Source organism: Oncorhynchus gorbuscha, linkage group LG11, assembly GCF_021184085.1.
Source record: "Oncorhynchus gorbuscha isolate QuinsamMale2020 ecotype Even-year linkage group LG11, OgorEven_v1.0, whole genome shotgun sequence".
NCBI classification, from domain to species: domain Eukaryota; kingdom Metazoa; phylum Chordata; class Actinopteri; order Salmoniformes; family Salmonidae; genus Oncorhynchus; species Oncorhynchus gorbuscha.
Window position 1 is genome coordinate 55,355,014 of NC_060183.1, and position 20,041 is coordinate 55,375,054.

The following is a 20,041-nucleotide window of genomic DNA, read 5'->3' on the forward strand; positions in this document are numbered from 1 at the left end:
AAAGTACAATCTTTGTCCACATGTGCAGTTGCAAACCATAGTCTGGCTTTTTTATGGCGGCTTTGGAGCAGTGGCTTCTTCCTTGCTGAACAGCCTTTCAGGTTATGTTGATATAGGTCTAGTTTTACTGTGGATATAAATACTTTTGTACGTGTTTCCTCCAGCATCTTGACAAGGTCCTTTGCTGTTGTTCTGGGATTGATATGCACTTTTCGCACCAAAGTACGTTCATCTATAGGACACAGAACGAGTCTCCTTCCTGAGCGTTATGACGGCTGCGTGGTCCCATGGTGTTTATACTTGTGTACTATTGTTTGTACAGATGAACGTGGTAACTTCAGACATTTGGAAATTACTCCCAAGGTTGAACCAGACTTGTTGAGGTCTACAATTAATTTCTGAGGTCTTGGCTGATTTCTTTTGATTTTCCCATGATGTCAAGCAAAGAGGCACTGAGTTTGAAGGTAGGCCTTGAAATGCATCCACATGTACACCTCCGTTTGACTGAAATTATGTCATTTAGCCTATCAGAAGCTTCCAAAGCCATGACATAATTTTCTGGAATTTTCCAAGCAAAATGGCTTAAGTACAACAAAGGTATTGGAGTGGCCATCACAAAGCCCTGACCTCAATCATATAGAACATTTGTGGGCAGAACTGAAAAAACGTGTGCGAGCAAGGAGGCCTACAAACCTGACTCAGTTACACCAGCTCTGTCAGGAGGAATGGGACAAAATTCACCCAACTTGTGGTAAACTTGTGGAAGGCTACCCTAAACGTTTGACCCAAGTTAAACAATTTAAAGGCAATGCTACCAAATACTAATTGAGTTTATGTAAACTTCTGATCCACTGGGAATGTGATGAAATGAAAGCTGAAATTAATCACTCTATACTATTATTCTGACATTTCACATTCTTAAAATAGTGGTGATCCTAACTGACCTAAGCCAGGGAATTTTTACTATGATTAAATGTCAGGAATTTTGAAAAACTGAGGTTAAATGTATTTGGCTAAGGTGTATGTAAACTTCCAACTTCAGCTGTATCTCGGACCCCAAGCCTCTCGTCTTCGACACAGGTTGGACATACATAAATAATTCTGCCAATACAACACATTAACACAGTAGTCACAGAAGAACCAGTCCAAATGTGTATCAATGGCTCAGTAGTACAGAGTCAACCAGCTGGTGGGCCTCCCATATTTTAATCCTTCAGAAAGTACCTACTGAACATGGCTGTAGGAGGAGATATGTCGTGTTTTCCTCAGTCTCTGTTTGAAGTTTCCTGCCCCTGCTCTCAGCCAGACACAGGGCTGACATGCTCCTCCTAGACTTGGCCACTTGGTGGCAGCAGTGGGTTCCAAACTCTATATCCATGAAGTTATGGCAAGAGAGAAGCTCCACTACAACATGTACTCTTTGGATACCAGAAAGTATTCAACAGTCATACATACACATGAAGAACGTGGTCCTGCTGTAGTTGTATTATATTGTGTCCTCTGTTGAAACGTATAATTCTATGTTGGGCCTGAGAAGTGTTACGGCTAGTCCTGTTAACTACTGCTTTTGGTTGCTATACTTCCTCTAGGCAGTATGATGAGGGAGAAGGTCCAAGGTAATGGAGATGTCCTCCCAAGGGTGGCTGCCCACTCAGCTGTAGCCCTGCGAATAAACATCTACATCGTTGGAGAGATGACCTCAGAAAGGGACAGCAACGTAATGTCCAGATTTCAGTGTGGTGAGGCTAACATCTACTTTAGATTGTGTAATTAATGTGGTTATACTCAGAGGTAATAATACGCATGTATCCTATATGGAGATAATACGTTATTTAAACTTTTACGGTTTTGTAATACTGATGCACCTTGAGCACTTTGTTAAACTCTTCCCATCCTGTGCAGACAAGACACTGGACCCTGCTGAGGTTTGAAGGGGACCTGACACCCAACAGACTGGACCACTCCATGTGTGTACTGCCCTGGAGAGTGAGGCCTGAGGGCAGCAGTGGAGAGGGCCCAGACCTCCCCAGCTTCCCTTTGTGTTTGGAGGGATGGACACTCAGGGGGTCATACAGTGACTGTTGTAACTCCTAACATGACATAGATACTGCTCTAGAAAATGCTGTGTGCATGTAGAAACAGTAAGTATTGAATGGCCAATAATTGTGCTTAACGTAGTGCTTCTTTCAACATGGACATGCACATTTTTCTAGAGCCACTGAACGGCACGTGTTTTTCTGTTGCATTGGAAACGTCTGGTGTGTTTCATGGTCAATTCCGCATATGCTTAATGAGCTTTGTCGCCATGACAAGCGCTTATTTCACTTTCTGAAATCTGTAATTAATTTTTGCAGTTCGTGCTGAGGATGTTTTAGTTGCGCAGCCAAAGGTGTTTGGTGCACTATTTCTCAAATAAAATGTGTGACGTGTCAACAGTCAGGCAGGTCTGTCTCCCTGCCAATTGAATAGAGCGCGTTCACCCCATGTTAGTGGGCAAATGGACATCTTCAAATCAAAACTCAACCTCACACTTAATATCCCAAACTCTATTTGACAAGCCTGACAAATTCCTATTTACACTAGTCAATTTTGACACTAGAATAACTGACTCGTGCCTTAGGCAGTTTTCATAGGGATTCAATGCTTTTCAAAGGCAGTACCTCTTTAAAACAGCCAACCCTATAAACAGGCTGCACATCCAATGACATGTTGGTTCAACACTAGGAGTAAAGCTTAGTTTATACCCTACGTACATAGCTGCAAGTAGCTATGCAAAATGTCCAGGCGTGTGAAGCCCCGCAACTCAAGATCGCCATGTTGCGTTGCTAAGGTATAAGTTATAAAAAGTAAGCACCTGCCGGGTGTCCACAAGTGGCAATTCAATAAAGAATCAATCGGGAAATGAACTGATGTTCTGTGGTCAGAGGTGATGGACAGACTGCTGCACACAGCATGTTATGAACAGTTACAAATGTGGTGGGTGTGAAATGGGACAAATAAGCACATGTACAGGTATGTATAACCACACAAGTGCAAATTGGAAATGTGTCTTTGGCATATCCCAACCCACTCACCCTCAGAAGGGTCACAGCCAGGACCTGCCATTATCATCACAACGCTGGAGCAATTAGAGGTAACTGCCTTGCGCAGGGGCTGTCTTCTCACAGGTAGTTGAACTAGCGACCTTTTGATTGCTGGCCCAACGCTCCAACATCTAGGCTACCTTCAGGGTTACAAGTTTGTGGTCATGTATAAATTGATGCAGATGAATAGAGGCAAAGCAAAGACATTTGTATCAAACATTTATTATTTCACTGTCTTAACAGTAGAAAGGATTTTCTACAACGACCAGATTCAATAAATAACTTGTAAACATTGCTTGGGAACATGTCAGTTACCCTGTCACCCAGAACCGCCCAACCCCTTCCCCTGGAGAACCCATTGTCAAACTGCCTGAGAACAGCAGCGAGCCTCGAATCCAGGCTGACTATACCTCCGCCACACAGCGAAGTGAACATCTCACTTCTAAACAATATTTCAGAAGTCTTTCCAGCAGATTCATCATGGTTGCATTTCCTCTCACCATTTAAGTCCAATGAGTCCAATATGTACATCTGTGCCACTACCAGAGAGGCGAGGGGCAATAGAACAGAAAGCAGAGAGTTGCTCATGTAGGCTGTGGAGACCCTCAAGACATCCTTACAACTCATCCTTTTGATCCTGATCTCCCTCTGCCTCTCCCTCAGTAGGGGGACCGCCTGCACTTCCGTAAAGCTTGCTGATGATGGGCTGTGCCACCTCTTCCAGCTCCTTCTTCTTGGCCTGGAAGTCCTCCAACTCAGCATCTTGGTGAGACTCCATCCACTCAATCTTCTCCTCTACTGCTTTCTCTATGGCTTCCTTGTCCTCGGGAGAGAGCTTGCCTCCCAGCTTCTCCTTGTCACCGACCTGATTCTTGAGCGAGTAGGCATAGCTTTCAAGCTCATTGCGGGCATCAATGCGCTCCTTCAACTTCTTGTCCTCATCGGCAAAGCGCTCTGCATCGTTGACCATCCGCTCAATGTCCTCAGGCGTCAGACGATTCTGGTCGTTGGTGATGGTGATCTTGTTCTTGTTGCCCGTTCCCTTGTCCTCGGCTGTGACGCGCAAGATACCATTGACGTCAATCTCGAAGGTGACCTCGATCTGGGGCACACCCCGGGGTGCGGGGGGGATACCAGTCAGGTCGAAGGTACCCAGCAGGTGGTTGTCTTTGGTCAGGGGACGTTCACCTGGAGGAAGAGTGAAGTAGAAAATTAGAAACCGAGCCAAAGTTGTGTAAAATTGCCACGCCCATCATTAGTGAAGGTCGCTTCAAGGGGCAGTGATGAATCAAAGGCGCTTACCCTCGTAAACTTTGATAGTGACGGTGGGCTGGTTGTCAGAGGCAGTGGAGAAGATCTGGGACTTCTTGGTTGGCACCACAGTGTTTCTGGGGATCAGCTTGGTCATGACTCCTCCCACAGTCTCAATACCCAGGGTCAGGGGGCACACATCCAGAAGAACAATGTCACCTGATGGACAGCAAACCATTAGTTGTGATAGAAAATGCAGCTGCTATGATATACATAATTGGACATGAAACATCTAGCCTACATTTCCTTGGCAGTCTCTATGGGGGTGCCACAGGGTTCAATTCTCGGGCCGACTCTTTTCTCTGTATTTATCAATGATGTTGCTCTTGCTGCGGGCGATTCCCTGATCCACCTCTACGCAGACGACACCATTGTATACACTTTCGGCCCGTCATTGGACACTGCTATCTAACCTCCAATCGAGCTTCAATGCCATACAACACTCCTTCCATGGCCTCCAACTGCTCTTAAACGCTAGTAAAACCAAATGCATGCTTTTCAACCGATCGCTGCCTGCACCCGCATGCCCGACTAGCATCACCACACTGGATGGCTCAGACCTTGAATATGTGGACACCTATAAGTACCTAGGTGTCTGGCTAGACTGCAAACTCTCCTTCCAGACCCATATCAAACATCTCCAATCGAAAATCAAATCAAGAATCGGCTTTCTATTCCGCAACAAAGCCTCCTTCACTCACGCTGCCAAGCTTACCCTAGTAAAACTGACTACCCTACAGATCCTCGACTTCGGCGACGTCATCTACAAAATTGCTTCCAACACTACTCAGCAAACTGGATGCAGTTTATCACAGTGCCATCCGTTTTGTCACTAACGCACCTTATACTACCCACCACTGCGACTTGTATGCTCTAGTCGGCTGGCCCTCGCTACATATTCGTCGCCAGACCCACTGGCTTCAGGTCATCTACAAGGCCATGCTAGGCAAATCTCCGCCTTATCTCAGCTCACTGGTCACGATGGCAACACCCATCCGTAGCACGCGCTCCAGCAGGTGTATCTCATTGATCATCCCAAAGCCAACACCTCATTCGGCCGCCTTTCGTTCCAGTACTCTGCTGCCTGTGACTGGAACGAATTGCAAAAAATTAAAAAATAAAATAAATAAATAAAAAAAATTTAAAAAAATTAATCGCTGAAGTTGGAGACTTTTATCTCCCTCACCAACTTCAAACATCAGCTAGCTGAGCAGCTAACCGATCGCTGCAGCTGTACATAATCTATTGGTAAATAGCACACCCATTTTCACCTACCTCATCCCCACAGTTTTTATTTATTTACTTTTCTGCTCTTTTGCACACCAATATCTCTACCTGTACATGATCATTTATCACTCCAGTGTTAATCTGCAATATTGTAATTATTCGCCTACCTCCTCATGCGTTTTGCACTCATTGTATATAGACTCCCCTTTTTTTCTCTGTGTTAATGACTTGTTAATTGTTTACTCCATGTGTAACTCTGTGTTGTCTGTTCACACTGCTATGCTTTATCTTGGCCAGGTTGCAGTTGCAAATGAGAACCTGTTCTCAACTAGCCTACCTGGTTAAATAAAATAAAATAAATAAAAAAAAATGTAAAAACAAAGAATGAAATTTGAAGATACCTCTGCCTAAACTGAGCATAATGTATGAAGTGCATGGCGTCAGCACATTGACCAAGACCCACTTGTGTCCTCCTCTCCAGACAGCACTCCAGCCTGCACAGCAGAGCCGTAGGCCACAGCCTCGTCAGGGTTGATGCCCCTGGAGGGCTCCTTGCCATTGAAAAACTCCTTCACCAGCTGCTGGACCTTGGGGATACGAGTGGAGCCGCCCACCAGGACAATCTCGTCAATGTCGGTCTTCTTCAGGTCAGAGTCCTCCATCACCTTCTGCACAGGCTTCATGGTGGAACGGAACAGGTCCTGAAAGACAAAAATGGCAAATTAATGAGGTTCAATTAAGTGGAACATGAATGTGATCATTTGAGTTGGATATTCCAATGTCAGTGGGTCAGCAGTGTCTTGACTGTTGTACGTGATGTCACCAAGAGGACCAACTCACCATGTTGAGCTCCTCAAACTTAGCACGGGTCAGGGTCTCTGAGAAGTCCTCTCCATCGAAGAAGGACTCGATCTCAATGCGGGCCTGGTGCTGGGCAGACAGGCCTCTCTTGGCCTTCTCCACCTCACGACGCAGCTTCTGCACAGCACGGTTATCCTTGCGCACATCCTTGCCGGTCTTCTTCTTGTACAGCTTGATGAAGTGCTCCATGACGCGCTGGTCAAAGTCCTCTCCTCCCAGGTGGGTGTCGCCATTGGTGCCACCACCTCAAACACACCGTTGTCGATGGTCAGGAGAGACACGTCAAAGGTACCACCGCCCAGGTCGAACACCAGGATGTTCTTCTCACCGTCCTTCTTGTCCAGGCCATAGGCAATAGCTGCTGCGGTTCTGGAATAGAGAGGAGAACAGATGTTAGCATGGTCTTGGCAAATATTGAGTAATTTAAAGAAATATTGGACTAGTCCGTATAATGTTATTTCAGTTCCTGCATTGTGAACACACACTTACGGCTCGTTGATGATCCTCATGACTTTTAGGCCAGCGATGAGTCCAGCATCCTTGGTGGCCTGACGCTGGGCATCATTGAAGTAGGCGGGTACAGTGACCACAGCATGCGTGACCTTCTTTCCCAGGTAAGCCTCAGCAGTTTCCTTCATCTTGGTGAGAACCATAGCAGAGATCTCCTCTGGAGCAAAGGTCTTCAGCTGACCACCACCAATGTCCACCTGAATATGGGGCTTGCTCTTCTTCTCGATAACCTATTGGATTAAAGTAGCTACAGTTAGGCATCTACTCTAAAATCAATCTGCACTACTTCAGCATAGTTATACACTGAATAAGTAGTAATTTGCATAGTTACAGTGTTCAGGCTATTGGGCAGGAGTGTGTTTGTTACGCTCACCTTGAAGGGGAAGTACTTGATGTCATGCTGCACAGCGGAATCGGTCCAGGCGCGGCCAATCAGTCTCTTTGCGTCAAAGACGGTGTTCTCGGGGTTGGAGGTGAGCTGGTTCTTGGCTGCGTCACCGATCAGACGCTCCCCCCTCAGCGGTGAAGGCCACATACGATGGGGTGATGCGGTTTCCCTGGTCGTTTGCAATGATCTCAACACGGCCATTCTTGAACACACCAACACTGGAAAAGGAGAAGTATGGATGAGAAATAAGCATGGAAAGTATCAACCACCTCACTTCAAGTCATTTAACCAAATGATTGAGCATATGAGTGTAAAGATTAATTTGCCCTTCATTACTAAATGCATTCTTACCAGGAATAGGTGGTCCCCAAGTCGATTCCAATCACGGTCCCAACGCTTTCCCTCTTGTCGTCATCATCGGCAAACACACTGCCGGTGACCAGCAGAACTACACACAGAAGCCTCATCTCTATTCTGCGTGTTCACGCAACTCTTTGAAGTTCTGGGAATTAAAAAAGTCAAGACAATTAGTATTACTCAGTACACGGTGTAGGCCTGTCATTCTTATACAGCTAACGGAATGAGTCCATTTGGCACTCTAGTGTAGTCACGACCGTGCATGCTGAAGCGTGTCAAATGAGACATTGAAGACTCACAGGGCAGCACATATATGCGTGGAGCCCAAGAATGCCGGTAATTTTTTATTTTACCAGGTAAATTGACTGAACACATTCTCACTTACAGCAACGACGTGGGGAATAGTTACAAGGGAGAGGAGCCCAAATGAATGAGAACGCAAAAAGCTCAAATACAAACTCGATTTACCAAAAAGGTAAAGTTAGTTAACAGCTAACAAGTGGTTAACGTTAGACAGCTGCATGATCAATGAGACACGGCGTGCACAACTAACGTTAGCTGGTTAACCATTTTCAAACACGCTAGTTGACAGCAGACAGAAGCATATTGAACAGGTGATTTTTTTTTTTTAAACACTCCATGTTTAGCTGTATGGTCAAGTGAAATACACCCCCCCCCCCCCCGACATGTCATTTTTATGTCTTCATTCTTAGCGAAAAAGTTTCATTTTACATACCTTTACAAAGGAACTCGATGGCGTCTTATTTTGGGGATTATCTCAATTGAAAGTATTTGCTTTGCAGATTACGTTCTTTAAATATGTCTAGTTTATGGTAAAATTACGTTTAAATGAAAGGTGCTCTCTGTTTATAAACTGTCACTTCTTACCCATCGTGGAGGCTTCCCATTGGTCAGACAGCAGCAGTTCGTTGGAAGGCGTTCATTGGCAGCACCAGGCATGCTGGCCTCTGCTGATTTGCACACGTTTGGTCAAGTAAACGTAATGATTCTTGCTCTACTGTACGATGCTGATAGGCTACCTGTCAATGTGTCTAACCCCAATTATGTGAATGCCGGTGTCGTACATTGAAATGTAGTTGGTGCATTGAACTGTCGGTTTTTTGGACCATTTTCCAATTTCAGGACCACTATAATCTAGTGTCTACTACAATACAGTAGGCCCAAACCTAATATTATATGTGTAGGGGAAGTAGTGAACTGAAACTAGTTCCACGTTGTGAATTGTAAAACATGATGGTAAAGCAGTGGTAATACATTATATTTACCATGTTATTACAATAGAAGTGGTGACTAACCATTCTGAACAAAAGCTACATGATCTTACTGTAGCTGTGTAAAAAAAAGTCAGTAAGCCATAGAAGGTATAAAGGAGTAAGCCTAAGGTAATCAAAGTTAGTTGTTACATCAGGTAAATTGTACATTAGTTACATCAGCTTAATTGCAAGTGTGTGGAAAGGAATTACCACAATAGCAAGGCTTTACTCATAGCCCCTAACCCCTAATATGTTGCAATGGTTTATGCATAACATGAGACATACTCTGAAGTAGATGTATGTTCTTGTGATAATGGTTATATAATTCCTGGAAAGTTATTGTTACATCAGGTGTGAGATCATTGTACATTAGTTACACCGTGGGGATATTAATGTAGAACCTTTATTTAACTAGGCCATGTTTCTGTATCTGTTCACAAAAAAAATGATAATATCTGATAAAAATGTAACCCCTGAGGTGTATGTATATGAACGTAACCAGAGATGGGTCGGCTGCACTGAAGTATTATCAGAACTGTGGGCTGCTGTTATGATTTGCCTTCCTGTTTTACCCTGAATGCCTTGTGGCATTAACCAATCAGATGACTCTTTGGGATGAAGCGCGGGAGCTGGAGAAGGAAGTTGCTAGCTCAGCTCAGTCAATTGTTATTTGCATCCAAGTTTGGTCGCCAACGATTTTATTTTGTTTTGTCAATATGTTCTGCTACACCCTGTGTAAACATCCGTTACAATCTGATTAACATTAGTTATCTTCTGCTTTATTGCAACGAACCAGATGACGTCTAGCTAACGTTGTCAACAAAAGACAGCTAGCTAGCTTGCTAGGCTAGTTTGTGTGCTTTTGATAACGGTAGACCGGTATCATATACTCTTTTTATTAGCTTCTTACGTTTATCCAGGAGCGTCTTTGTATGTCAGGTGAGGAGGGGTCTTTGGTCAAGTGATGATGTCCACGTATGATGATTCTGCGAGTGTTCCATCACTGGGAAAAGCAGACGACTTGCATCAACAAGGTTTTCCATCTTGCAATCAGCCTGCAATAAAGACAAGTGAAAGGGTCATAGCTATGTTTTAGCCTATTTCTGATGTTCTCGTCATTGTTAGTAACTGGATTAACACAGAATAGTGTATATCGCCTACTTTTTAGCTGTCGAGTCTATACTTTTTGTTTTGGTAATTTGAGAAGTATGGTAGTGTCATCCTGGAGGTAGCATACGTCAAACCATAATCATTATGCATGTTTTCTCCTGTAACAACTTTGTATTTCAGTCCTTGCCTCATTCCCACTGTGTCAGCTGACAGAAGAAGACCTGACCCAGCATCCTCTATTCTGCAAGCTCCTGGCAACGCTGTCACAGCATGTGGACCGCACTGGCCTTACTGTCACACTGAAGAGAGAGCTGGAGAAGGTACTACACAGACACACACACAACTTATCATCAACAAATGATCCAAACCTTAGTATATCAAGACATATTGTAAGAATGAAACAAGTGGCCTCCCGAGTGGTGCAGTGGTCTAAGACACTGTGTCGTAGTGCTACCTGTGCCACTAGAGATTCTGGGTTTGAATCCTGGCTCTGTCGCAGCCGGCCGTGACCGGGAGACTCATGGGGTGGGGCACAATTGACCCAGCGCCATCCGGGTTAGGTGAGGGTTTGGCCGGCGGGGATGTCCTTGTCCCATCGCGCACTAGCAATTCCTGTGGCGGGCCGGGCGCAGTGCACGCTGACACGGTCGCCAGGTCCACAATGTTTCCTCCGACCCATTGGTGCGGCTGGCTTCTGGGTTAGGTGGGCATTGTGTCAAGAAGCAGTGTGGCTTGGTTGGGTTGTGTTTCGGAGGACGCACGGCTCTCGACCTTCGCCTCTCCCGATTCCATACGGGAGTTGCAGCGATGAGACAAGACTAACTACCTACTAATTGGATACTGAGAAAAAGGGGTAAAAGTAATGCAGAAATGGTCTTAATGCAGAAATAATAATAATAATATTTAAACAAATATTTAAACACATCCAGGAGCATTAAATTCTCCCATCTCATAATAATACAATTGCATTTCTATTACTGTGAGAAATTAGACTTGTGTTATTACACTGTACTGTTATTACACTGTGTTGTCATTTGAGCTGCCATATTAAGACCATGTCTTGGACTTGGTACGACACTGTGTGAGGGTGTGTGTTGTGGGAATGGCTTTAAATGGCTGAGATTTTTAAATGGCTGAGATTGTTGTTTAAATCCAGGCTGAGAGGGACCTGCAGACACAGAGGCTGAGCTGGCTGTGCTCAGAGAGCATGTACAGGCTACTGCAGGAGATGATCCAGGAGCACTGTGTCAGAAAGCATCACTCCACTGTGGCCCCAGAGGACGACACGGTACAATACAGAACAATACTCTTTGCCCAATTGACTCAGCTATACAGAACTCTAGTCTGCTCTATTCTTGTTGCATGTCTAGCAGAGCAGCACACAGTACACTTACTGTAGCAGTAGTAGTATGATCCCTTTAGCCTACACCCATTAATGCAAAATGATATACAGTGCATCTGGAAATTATTCAGACCCCTTGGCTTTTTCCACATTTTGTTATGTTACAACCTTATTTTAAAATGGATTAAATTGTTGTTGTTTTCATCAATCTACACACAATGCCCCATAATGTCAAAGCAAAAACAGGTTTAGGGGAGAGAGAAACTGAAATATCACATTTACAAATGTATTCAGACCCTTGACTCAAATCTTCTTGGGTATGATGCAACAAGTTTGGCCCAACTGTATTTGGGGAGTTTCTCTGCAGATCCTCTTAAGCTCTGTCAGGTTGGATGTGGAGCTTTGCAGGTTTCTCCAGAGATGTTCAATTGGGTTCAAGTCCGGGCTCTGGCTGGGCCACTCAATGACATTGAGACTTGTCCCAAAACCACTACTGCGTTGTCTTGGCTGTGTGCTTAGGGTCGTCCTGTTGGAATGGTTCTTCGCCACAGTCTCAGAAATACCTTTAGAATAGACTCGAAATTGAGCTCAGGGCATCATGTGTCCATTGATCATCCTTATGATGTTTCTACAACTTGATTGGAGTCCACCTGTGGTCAATTCAATTGATTGGACATGCTTTGGAAAGGTTCACACCTGTCTATATAAGGTCCCACAGTTGACAGTGCATGTCAGAGCAAAAACCAAGGCATGTGGTCAAAGGAATTATCCATAGAGCTCCGAGACAGGATTGTGTCGAGGCACAGCTCTGGTAAAGGGTAACCAAAACATTTCTGCAGCATTGAAGGCCCCCAACAACACATTGGCCTCCATCATTCTTAAATGGAAGAAGTTTGGAACCACCAAGACTCTTCCTAGAGCTGGCCGCTTGGCCAAACTGAGCAATCGGGGCAAAGGGCCTTGGTCAGGGAGGTGATCAAGAACCTGATGGTCACTCTGACAGAGTTGTAGAGCTCCTCTGCGGAGATGGGAGAATCTTCCAGAAGGAAGACCATCTATGCAGCACTCCGCCAATCAGGCATTTACGGTAGAATGGCCAGATCAAAACCACTCCTCGGTAAAAGGCACAGCCAACTTGGAGTTTCCTTAAAGGCACCTGAAGGATTCTCAGACCATGAGAAACAAGATTCTCTGGTCTGATGAAACCAAGATTGAACTCTTTGGCCTGAATGCCAAGCGTCACATCTGGAGGAAACCTGGCACCATCCCTATGGAGGTGCTAGCATCATGCTGTGGGGATGTTTTTCAGGGACTGGGAGATGAGTCAGGATCGAAGGAAATATGTACTGAGCAAAGTACAGAGAGGTCATTGATGAAAACCTGCTTCAGAGCACTCAGAACCTCAAACTGGGGCGAAAGTTCAGCTTCCAACAGGACAACGACCTAAGCACACAGCCAAGACAACGCAGAAGTGTCTTCGGGACAAGTCTCAATGTCTGTGAGTGTCCCAGCCAGAGCCCAGATTTGAACCCGATCGAACATCTCTTGAGAAACCTGAAAATAGCTATGCAGCGCTACTCCCCATCCAACCTGACAGAACTTGAGAGGATCTGCAGAGAGGAATGGAAGATACTCCCCAAATACAGGTGTGCTAAGCTTGTAGCGTCATACCCAAGAAGACTTAAAGCTGTTATCGCCGCTCAAGGTTCTTCAAAAAAGCACTGAGTAAAGGACCTGAATACTTATGTAAATGTGATATATCAGTTTATTGTAAATACATTTGCAAACATGCCTAAACCTGTTTTTGCTGTGTCAATATGGGGTATTGTGTGTAGATTGAGGGGGCAAAACAATTTAATCCATTTTAGAATAAGGCTGTAATGTAACAATGTGGAAAAGTCAAGGGGTTTGAATACTTTCCGAATGCACTGTAACTAAGATGTTCATTATTGAAGTTTAACCACCCAGTGTGACTTTGATTTCCCGAAATGTTACTTTAGTTGTAATTGATCATTCAAAGTACTGTATAATCTTAGAATAAACTTAATTCTGGTTTTCCCCTGGTAGTTCTATGAAACTGTGGAGCAGTGTCTGGTGGTGGCCCAGTGTGTCAGGCAGCTGAACCCGAGTGCCACCGCCAGCCAGGACCAGCCCCCTGTTCTAGGACTGAGTGCCCAACAGGTGCTCGAGCTGATGCCACAAGAGCAGGTAGGTACTCTTTGTCCGTGAGCCTAATACTTCAACACTGTTAATCATAATTGATTACATTTCTGTAGCACTTTCATAGAATCTAAAAGCGGTTAAAGAGAAGAAGAAAAAAACAGCAATATATCATGAAAGGTCAACCAACAGAGGCCAAGTCTTTGAAAGCTGCATCCCCCGAAGATGGAGAGGGACAGTTAATGGCTCGAGCCGAGACAGCTAGTCAGAGGATGTTAGATGCACTAGCAAGTGCATTGTTTTTTTTCTTTTCTTTCAAGGTATTATCTAATAATTCCCATCCACCTGCAACAAGTAATCTCAGATGTGCGAGTGCTTTTCATATTTAGGTACACTATCACACACACTGCTTCTCTACAGCTCTGTTAACTGCTCTCATTCCCACACAAACTAAACATGTTTTATGAACTATTTTCTTAGAACGATTCATGTTTCTCTAAACAGGATGTATGGAAAATGAAACAGCGACTGCCTAGAGAACTAGAAAAGCATCTGAAGAAGAAATGTTTCAGCGTCCTCTCCTACTATCAGCCTGAATGGGGTAAAGAGACATCAGATTTTTACCAAAACGGAGACATGTAGCCTATATATACAGTGGGCTCCAAAATTACTGGCACCCCTGACTGGCAATGCACAAACAATACTTAAAAAAATATAAACAATATAATTATATAGAGAGACTCAAATGACCAATGTGAGAAATACTGTACTTGATTGATGTGTCAATGGAACCAACCAAAATGATTTAATACAAAATACATTTCACCAAAATCAAGGTTTCATAAGTATTGCACACTTCATTTAGTACTTAGTGCCACCACTTCTGACAAGGACAACAGGATGAGGTCTTTTCCTGTAAGGTTAAGGAACATATTTGGAGGGATTTTGGACCATTCCTCTATGCAGATCCTTTCAAGATCCTTCACATTCTTGGGTTTGCACTTATCAACTGCCCTCTTCAACTCAGCCCACAGGTTTTTGATTGGATTGAGGTCCGGTGACTGAGATGGCCATGGCAGAACATTGATTTTGTCACAGAACTTGAGGTATGTTTTGGGTCATTGTCTTGACCCAAAACGGCCAAGTCCCAGCCTTCTGGCAGAGGCAACCAGATTGTCAGCCAAAATTGCATGATACTTGGTGGAATTTATTATGCCATCAATCTTAACCAGTGCCCCTGGACATCTGGAATTAAAACAGCCCCAAAACATCACTGACCCACCACCATATTTCACCGTGGGTATGTGGTGCCTCCTTGTAAGCATCTCTGTTTCGACCCCAAACATTCCGATAATGTATCTGACCAAAACGTTCAATTTTGGTCTCATCTGACCAGAGCACCTTCTTCCAGTCATAATTTAAATGACGTTTGGCAAACTCAAAGTGCTTGCGTCTGTGTCTTGGGGTCAGAAATGGTTTTCTTCTAGCAACCCTTCCAAAAAGCCTGTGGTTGTGAAGGTGGCGTCTGATGGTGCTTTTTGAAATCTGGTGAACCCAAGACGCCACCAAGGCCTGCAATTCTTTCACAGTGATTCTTGTGGATTTTGTTGCTTTTCTCAGCATCCTCCCTATCCTTGGGGGCAAAATGCATTTGCGTCCTCTACCCGTGAGGTTTAACTGTTCCATATCTTTAGAATTTTTAAATGATTGCCCTGACAATGCTCAGTGGTATATTCCATGGTTTGTGGATCTTGTTGCCATTACCAGATTTATGAAGGTCTACGACCATCATTCTCTTTTAAACTGCCAGTTCTTTTGTTTTCTTCGTGGTGTTGGATGACAAAAGGATATTGCATGCGTGTTACCTCGTTTTTTTTATACCCTAGTGAAACGGGAAGTAATGTAAGGCCTCAATATAGTTCCTTAAGACTTAGATGAACATAAATAAGTGGAATTTAATTCCTGGTTTAATTTTGGTAGATGTTATTTACAATAATCTTTAAGGGTGCCATTAATTGTGAAACCATAATTTTGAAGACGTTGATTTTTAATGAAATCAATCAATTATTTTGGTGGGTTCCATTGAAACATTAATAAAGTATTTACATTTACATTTACATTTAAGTCATTTAGCAGACGCTCTTATCCAGAGCGACTTACAAATTGGTGCATTCACCTTATGACATCCAGTGGAATCGTCACTTAACAATAGTGCATCTAAAACTTAGGGGGGGTGGGGTGAGAGGGATTACTTAACCTATCCTAGGTATTCCTTAAAGAGGTGGGGTTTCAGGTGTCTCCGGAAGGTGGTGATTGACTCCGCTGTCCTGGCGTCGTGAGGGAGTTTGTTCCACCATTGGGGGGCCAGGGCAGCGAACAGTTTTGACTGGGCTGAGCGGGAGCTGTACTTCCTCAGTGGTAGGGAGGCGAGCAGGCCAGAGGTGGATGAACGCAGTGCCCTTGTTTGGGTGTAGGGCCTGATCAGAGCCTGGAGGTACTGAGGTGCCGTTCCCCTCACAGCTCCGTAGGCAAGCACCATGGTCTTGTAGCGGATGCGAGCTTCAACTGGAAGCCAGTGGAGAGAACGGAGGAGCGGGGTGACGTGAGAGAACTTGGGAAGGTTGAACACCAGACGGGCTGCGGCGTTCTGGATGAGTTGAAGGGGTTTAATGGCACAGGCAGGGAGCCCAGCCAACAGCGAGTTGCAGTAATCCAGACGGGAGATGACAAGTGCCTGGATTAGGACCTGCGCCGCTTCCTGTGTGAGGCAGGGTCGTACTCTGCGGATGTTGTAGAGCATGAACCTACAGGAACGGGCCACCGCCTTGATGTTAGTTGAGAACGACAGGGTGTTGTCCAGGATCACGCCAAGGTTCTTGGCGCTCTGGGAGGAGGACACAATGGAGTTGTCAACCGTGATGGCGAGATCATGGAACGGGCAGTCCTTCCCCGGGAGGAAGAGCAGCTCCGTCTTGCCGAGGTTCAGCTTGAGGTGGTGATCCGTCATCCACACTGATATGTCTGCCAGACATGCAGAGATGCGATTCGCCACCTGGTCATCAGAAGGGGGAAAGGAGAAGATTAATTGTGTGTCGTCTGCATAGCAATGATAAGAGAGACCATGTGAGGTTATGACAGAGCCAAGTGACTTGGCTCTGTCATAACCTGTCATATTTCTCACATGTTGGTATTTTGAGTTGCTCTATAATTATATTGTTTATTTTTAAATATTGTTTGTGCATTGCCAGTCAAGGGTGCCAGTCATTTTGAAGCCCACTGTATATATAGGATCTTACTTCTGACTCTGTGTGAGTGTCTTATTATGTAATGGACATTGACAGGCATTAGCAAATGTGGCAGTATTTATTTAGCTTTATGGCACAATGTGGCAGTTTTTGGCTTTATGGCATAGCAGCTCACCTGTGTGAATTGTGAAACATAACACTCCTCTTCTTTCTTGGACAGAGGATGAGAGTGAAGGGCTGAAGAACATGAAGCTGTCTCACTTGTCTGGCCTCCTGGAGAGAGAAAGGAAAAGAGCAGAGAGTCTGAAGGAGAAGAGCCGTGAGAGTGCCTCACTGCTGCAAAGGCAGACTCACTGCTACCTCTCTGTAAGAGAAGCTCACCACACGGTTAGATGTGAGACTAATACATGTTATGATCTTCAATCACAATCGACGTGTTCTCTCTCCAGGAGCTGTTAGGGTGCATCCAGATTCTCCAGTCTCTGATCCTGGACCATAGGCTGAAAGCCCAGAAAGAGCTGGACAGGAAAAAGATTGATTACTTTGAGGCCAAATGTGAGATCATCATGCAGAAGATCAGGTGCGATAGTCTCCCCTGTGTACACGCCTACTATACACTGGGATCCTTCAAATGCAATTCACCGTGTTAGGAATTCGTTTTTCATACATGTCAATCAGTAATGTTCAGTTTCCATATATATTTTACATTTCCTTAACTATCTGTCTTCACAACAGAGCTGAGATGTTGGAAATTCAGCTAGATACCTACACAGCAGACACAATATCTGCCCATAAAAAAATAAGGTGAGTCAAATGCTTCCACTGCCCAGCAACTCAATACGTCATTATCATATCAACCACTCTTGGGGATCTCAACACCAGAGGGGTTTACTACAAAGCAGGATCAAGGAGTTAGCTTCTGTCTTTTCTAGCAAAAAATGTAACGCAACATGTAAAGTGCTGGTCCCATGTTTAATGAGTTGAAATAAAAGATCCCAGAAATCTTCCATACTCACAAAAAGCTTGTTAGCCTGTTAGTGAGCATTTCTCCTTTGCCAAGATAGTCCATCAACCTAACAAGTGTGGCATAGCAAGAAGCTTATTAAACAGCATGATCATTACACAGGTGCACCTTGTGCTGGAGATAATGAAAGCCCACTCTAAAATGTGCAGTTGTGTGACACAACACAATGCCACAGATCAAATCAAATGTATTGGTCACATACACATGTTCAGCAGATGTTATTGCAGGTGTAGCGAAATGTTTGTGTCACAAGTTGACGGAGCGTGCAGTTGGCATACTGAATGCAGGAATGTCCACCAAAGCTGCTGCCAGAGAATTTAATGTTCATTTCTCTACCATAAGCTGCATCCAACATAGTTTTAGATAATTTGGTAGTATGTCCAACTAGCTTAACACCTGCAGACATGTAACCACGCCAGCCCAGGACCTCCACATCCGGCTTCTTCACCTGTGAGATCGTCTGAGACCATCCACCTGGACAGCTGATGAAACTGTGGGTTTGCATAACCAGGAATTTCTGCACAAACTGTCAGAACCGTCTCTGGGAATCTCATCTGCATGCTTGTCGTCCTCACCAGGATCTTGACCTGACTTCAGTTTGGCGTCATAACCGATGCTTACCTTTGATGGCCACTGGCATGCAAATGTGCTCTTCACGGATGAATCCTGGTTTCAAATGTACTGGGTAGATGACAGCCAGCGTGTATGGCGTTGTGTGGGTGAGCGGTTTGTTAATGTCAGTGTTGTGAACAGAGTGCCCCATGGTGGCATGTTATGGGCATGCATTAGCTACGGACAATGAACGCAATTGCATTTGATCTACGGCAATTTGATTGCACAGAGATACCGTGATGAGATCCTGAGGCTCCTTGTCATGCCATTCATCTGCTGCCATCACCTCATGTTTCAGCATGATAATGCACGGCCCCATGTCGCAAGGATCTATAAACAATTCCTGGAACCTGAAAATGTCCCAGTTCTTTCATGGCCATTCAGCATGTTTGGGATGCTTTGGATGGATGTGTACGACAGTATGTTCGAGTTCCCGCCAATATCCAGAAACTTCACACAACCATTGAAGAGGAGTGAGACAACAGGCCGCAATCAACAGCCTGATCAACTCCACACGAAGGAGATGTTGCGCTGCATGAGGCAAGTGGTGGTCATGTCAGATACTGACTGATTTTCTGATCCACGCCCACACTTTTTAAAAAGCTATCTGTGACCATATCTGTATTCTCAGCCATGTGAAATCCATAGATTGGAGCCTAATGAATTTATTTCAATTGACTGATTTCCTTGTATGAACTGTAACTCAGTAAAATCTTGAAATTGTTGCATTTTATATTTTTGTTCATTGTAGTTACACCTGCCTCTCTAATTCAGTCCTTGTTCTTGTGTGTCTTCATTGCAGGGAGAAGCTGGAAACGGAGCTGAATGCCTCCCAGTTAGAGAAGCAGTCTGTGGAGTGCAAACTGTCGTCCTTTGAGATATTTGGCAAGGAATTTGAGGCTCTAGCTGAGGAATATTCCAGACTGCGTCAGGAGATTGACACCAAGAGTTGGGCTCTGAAGGAATTCTCTCAGCACACGGACTAACTCGGAATTGACATCAGACCGTTCTGTTTCAGAAGAACACAGTTCAGAGTCTTGTCCGGATGTTTTCAAGAGAATTCTCTTCACACTTTTGTTGACTAGCTATCCATAGTGTAAAATTATGGTTTTGATTGTTTTTTTGTTATAAAATGTATGATTACCTGGTGTTGTCTTGATTGTTGTTCAGTTTAATAATCCCACTCTGATATAGCATAACAGTACATTCAGAATCCTACATTTTCATGTAATTGTTGCCATTTCCTGCCTAAGTTTGCCCACTTTGCTAATGAAGTAATCATTAAAATAATTGGCAACATCAAATGGTTTTGTGATGAATAAACCATTTAATTTGATGAAATATGGAGTTGAATTTGTCTTTCTGCCCATAATTTAATTTAAAGTACTCAAATGTTGATCTTGGCTTTATGATACAGTTTCTTCTACTTTTTGTTGAGTTCGGTCACATAATTTCTCAATTTGATCTCTTTTACAATATTTTAGGCCCAGCTTTTCGAGCTTTGGCTATCCTAGATTTAGCCACTATTTTGTGTTCA

At 44.2% G+C, this 20,041-nt stretch overlaps 2 protein-coding genes across 2 annotated transcripts; one reads left to right on the forward strand and one right to left on the reverse strand.

Moving 5' to 3' along the window:
- Nucleotides 1-3,285: 3,285 nt before the first annotated feature.
- LOC124048949 (endoplasmic reticulum chaperone BiP-like) lies at nucleotides 3,286-8,634 on the reverse strand. Its single transcript, XM_046370159.1, is given in 10 exon segments — nucleotides 3,286-4,271; nucleotides 4,386-4,553; nucleotides 6,085-6,322; nucleotides 6,462-6,724; nucleotides 6,727-6,851; nucleotides 6,972-7,222; nucleotides 7,366-7,503; nucleotides 7,505-7,598; nucleotides 7,732-7,882; nucleotides 8,474-8,634. Coding segments are annotated over 9 exon segments (1,965 nt in total). The 5' UTR covers nucleotides 7,848-7,882; nucleotides 8,474-8,634; the 3' UTR covers nucleotides 3,286-3,699.
- A 975-nt stretch (nucleotides 8,635-9,609) lies between these two features.
- On the forward strand, nucleotides 9,610-19,845 carry haus4 (HAUS augmin-like complex, subunit 4). Its single transcript, XM_046370160.1, has 9 exons — nucleotides 9,610-10,045; nucleotides 10,302-10,441; nucleotides 11,278-11,409; nucleotides 13,531-13,671; nucleotides 14,128-14,224; nucleotides 17,089-17,234; nucleotides 17,318-17,448; nucleotides 17,604-17,672; nucleotides 19,307-19,845. The coding sequence occupies exons 1-9, from the start codon at nucleotides 9,976-9,978 to the stop codon at nucleotides 19,488-19,490; spliced, it is 1,110 nt and encodes a 369-aa protein (XP_046226116.1). The 5' UTR covers nucleotides 9,610-9,975; the 3' UTR covers nucleotides 19,491-19,845.
- Nucleotides 19,846-20,041: the final 196 nt, after the last annotated feature.

Bases quoted from the DNA above. Each gene is read 5' to 3' on its own strand.
- haus4 (XM_046370160.1), top strand. From the start codon at position 9,976: ATGATGTCCACGTATGATGATTCTGCGAGTGTTCCATCACTGGGAAAA. The intron at 11,410-13,530 runs GTACAATACAGA...TTCCCCTGGTAG, and splicing joins TGGCCCCAGAGGACGACACG to TTCTATGAAACTGTGGAGCA. The intron at 13,672-14,127 runs GTAGGTACTCTT...TTCTCTAAACAG, and splicing joins AGCTGATGCCACAAGAGCAG to GATGTATGGAAAATGAAACA.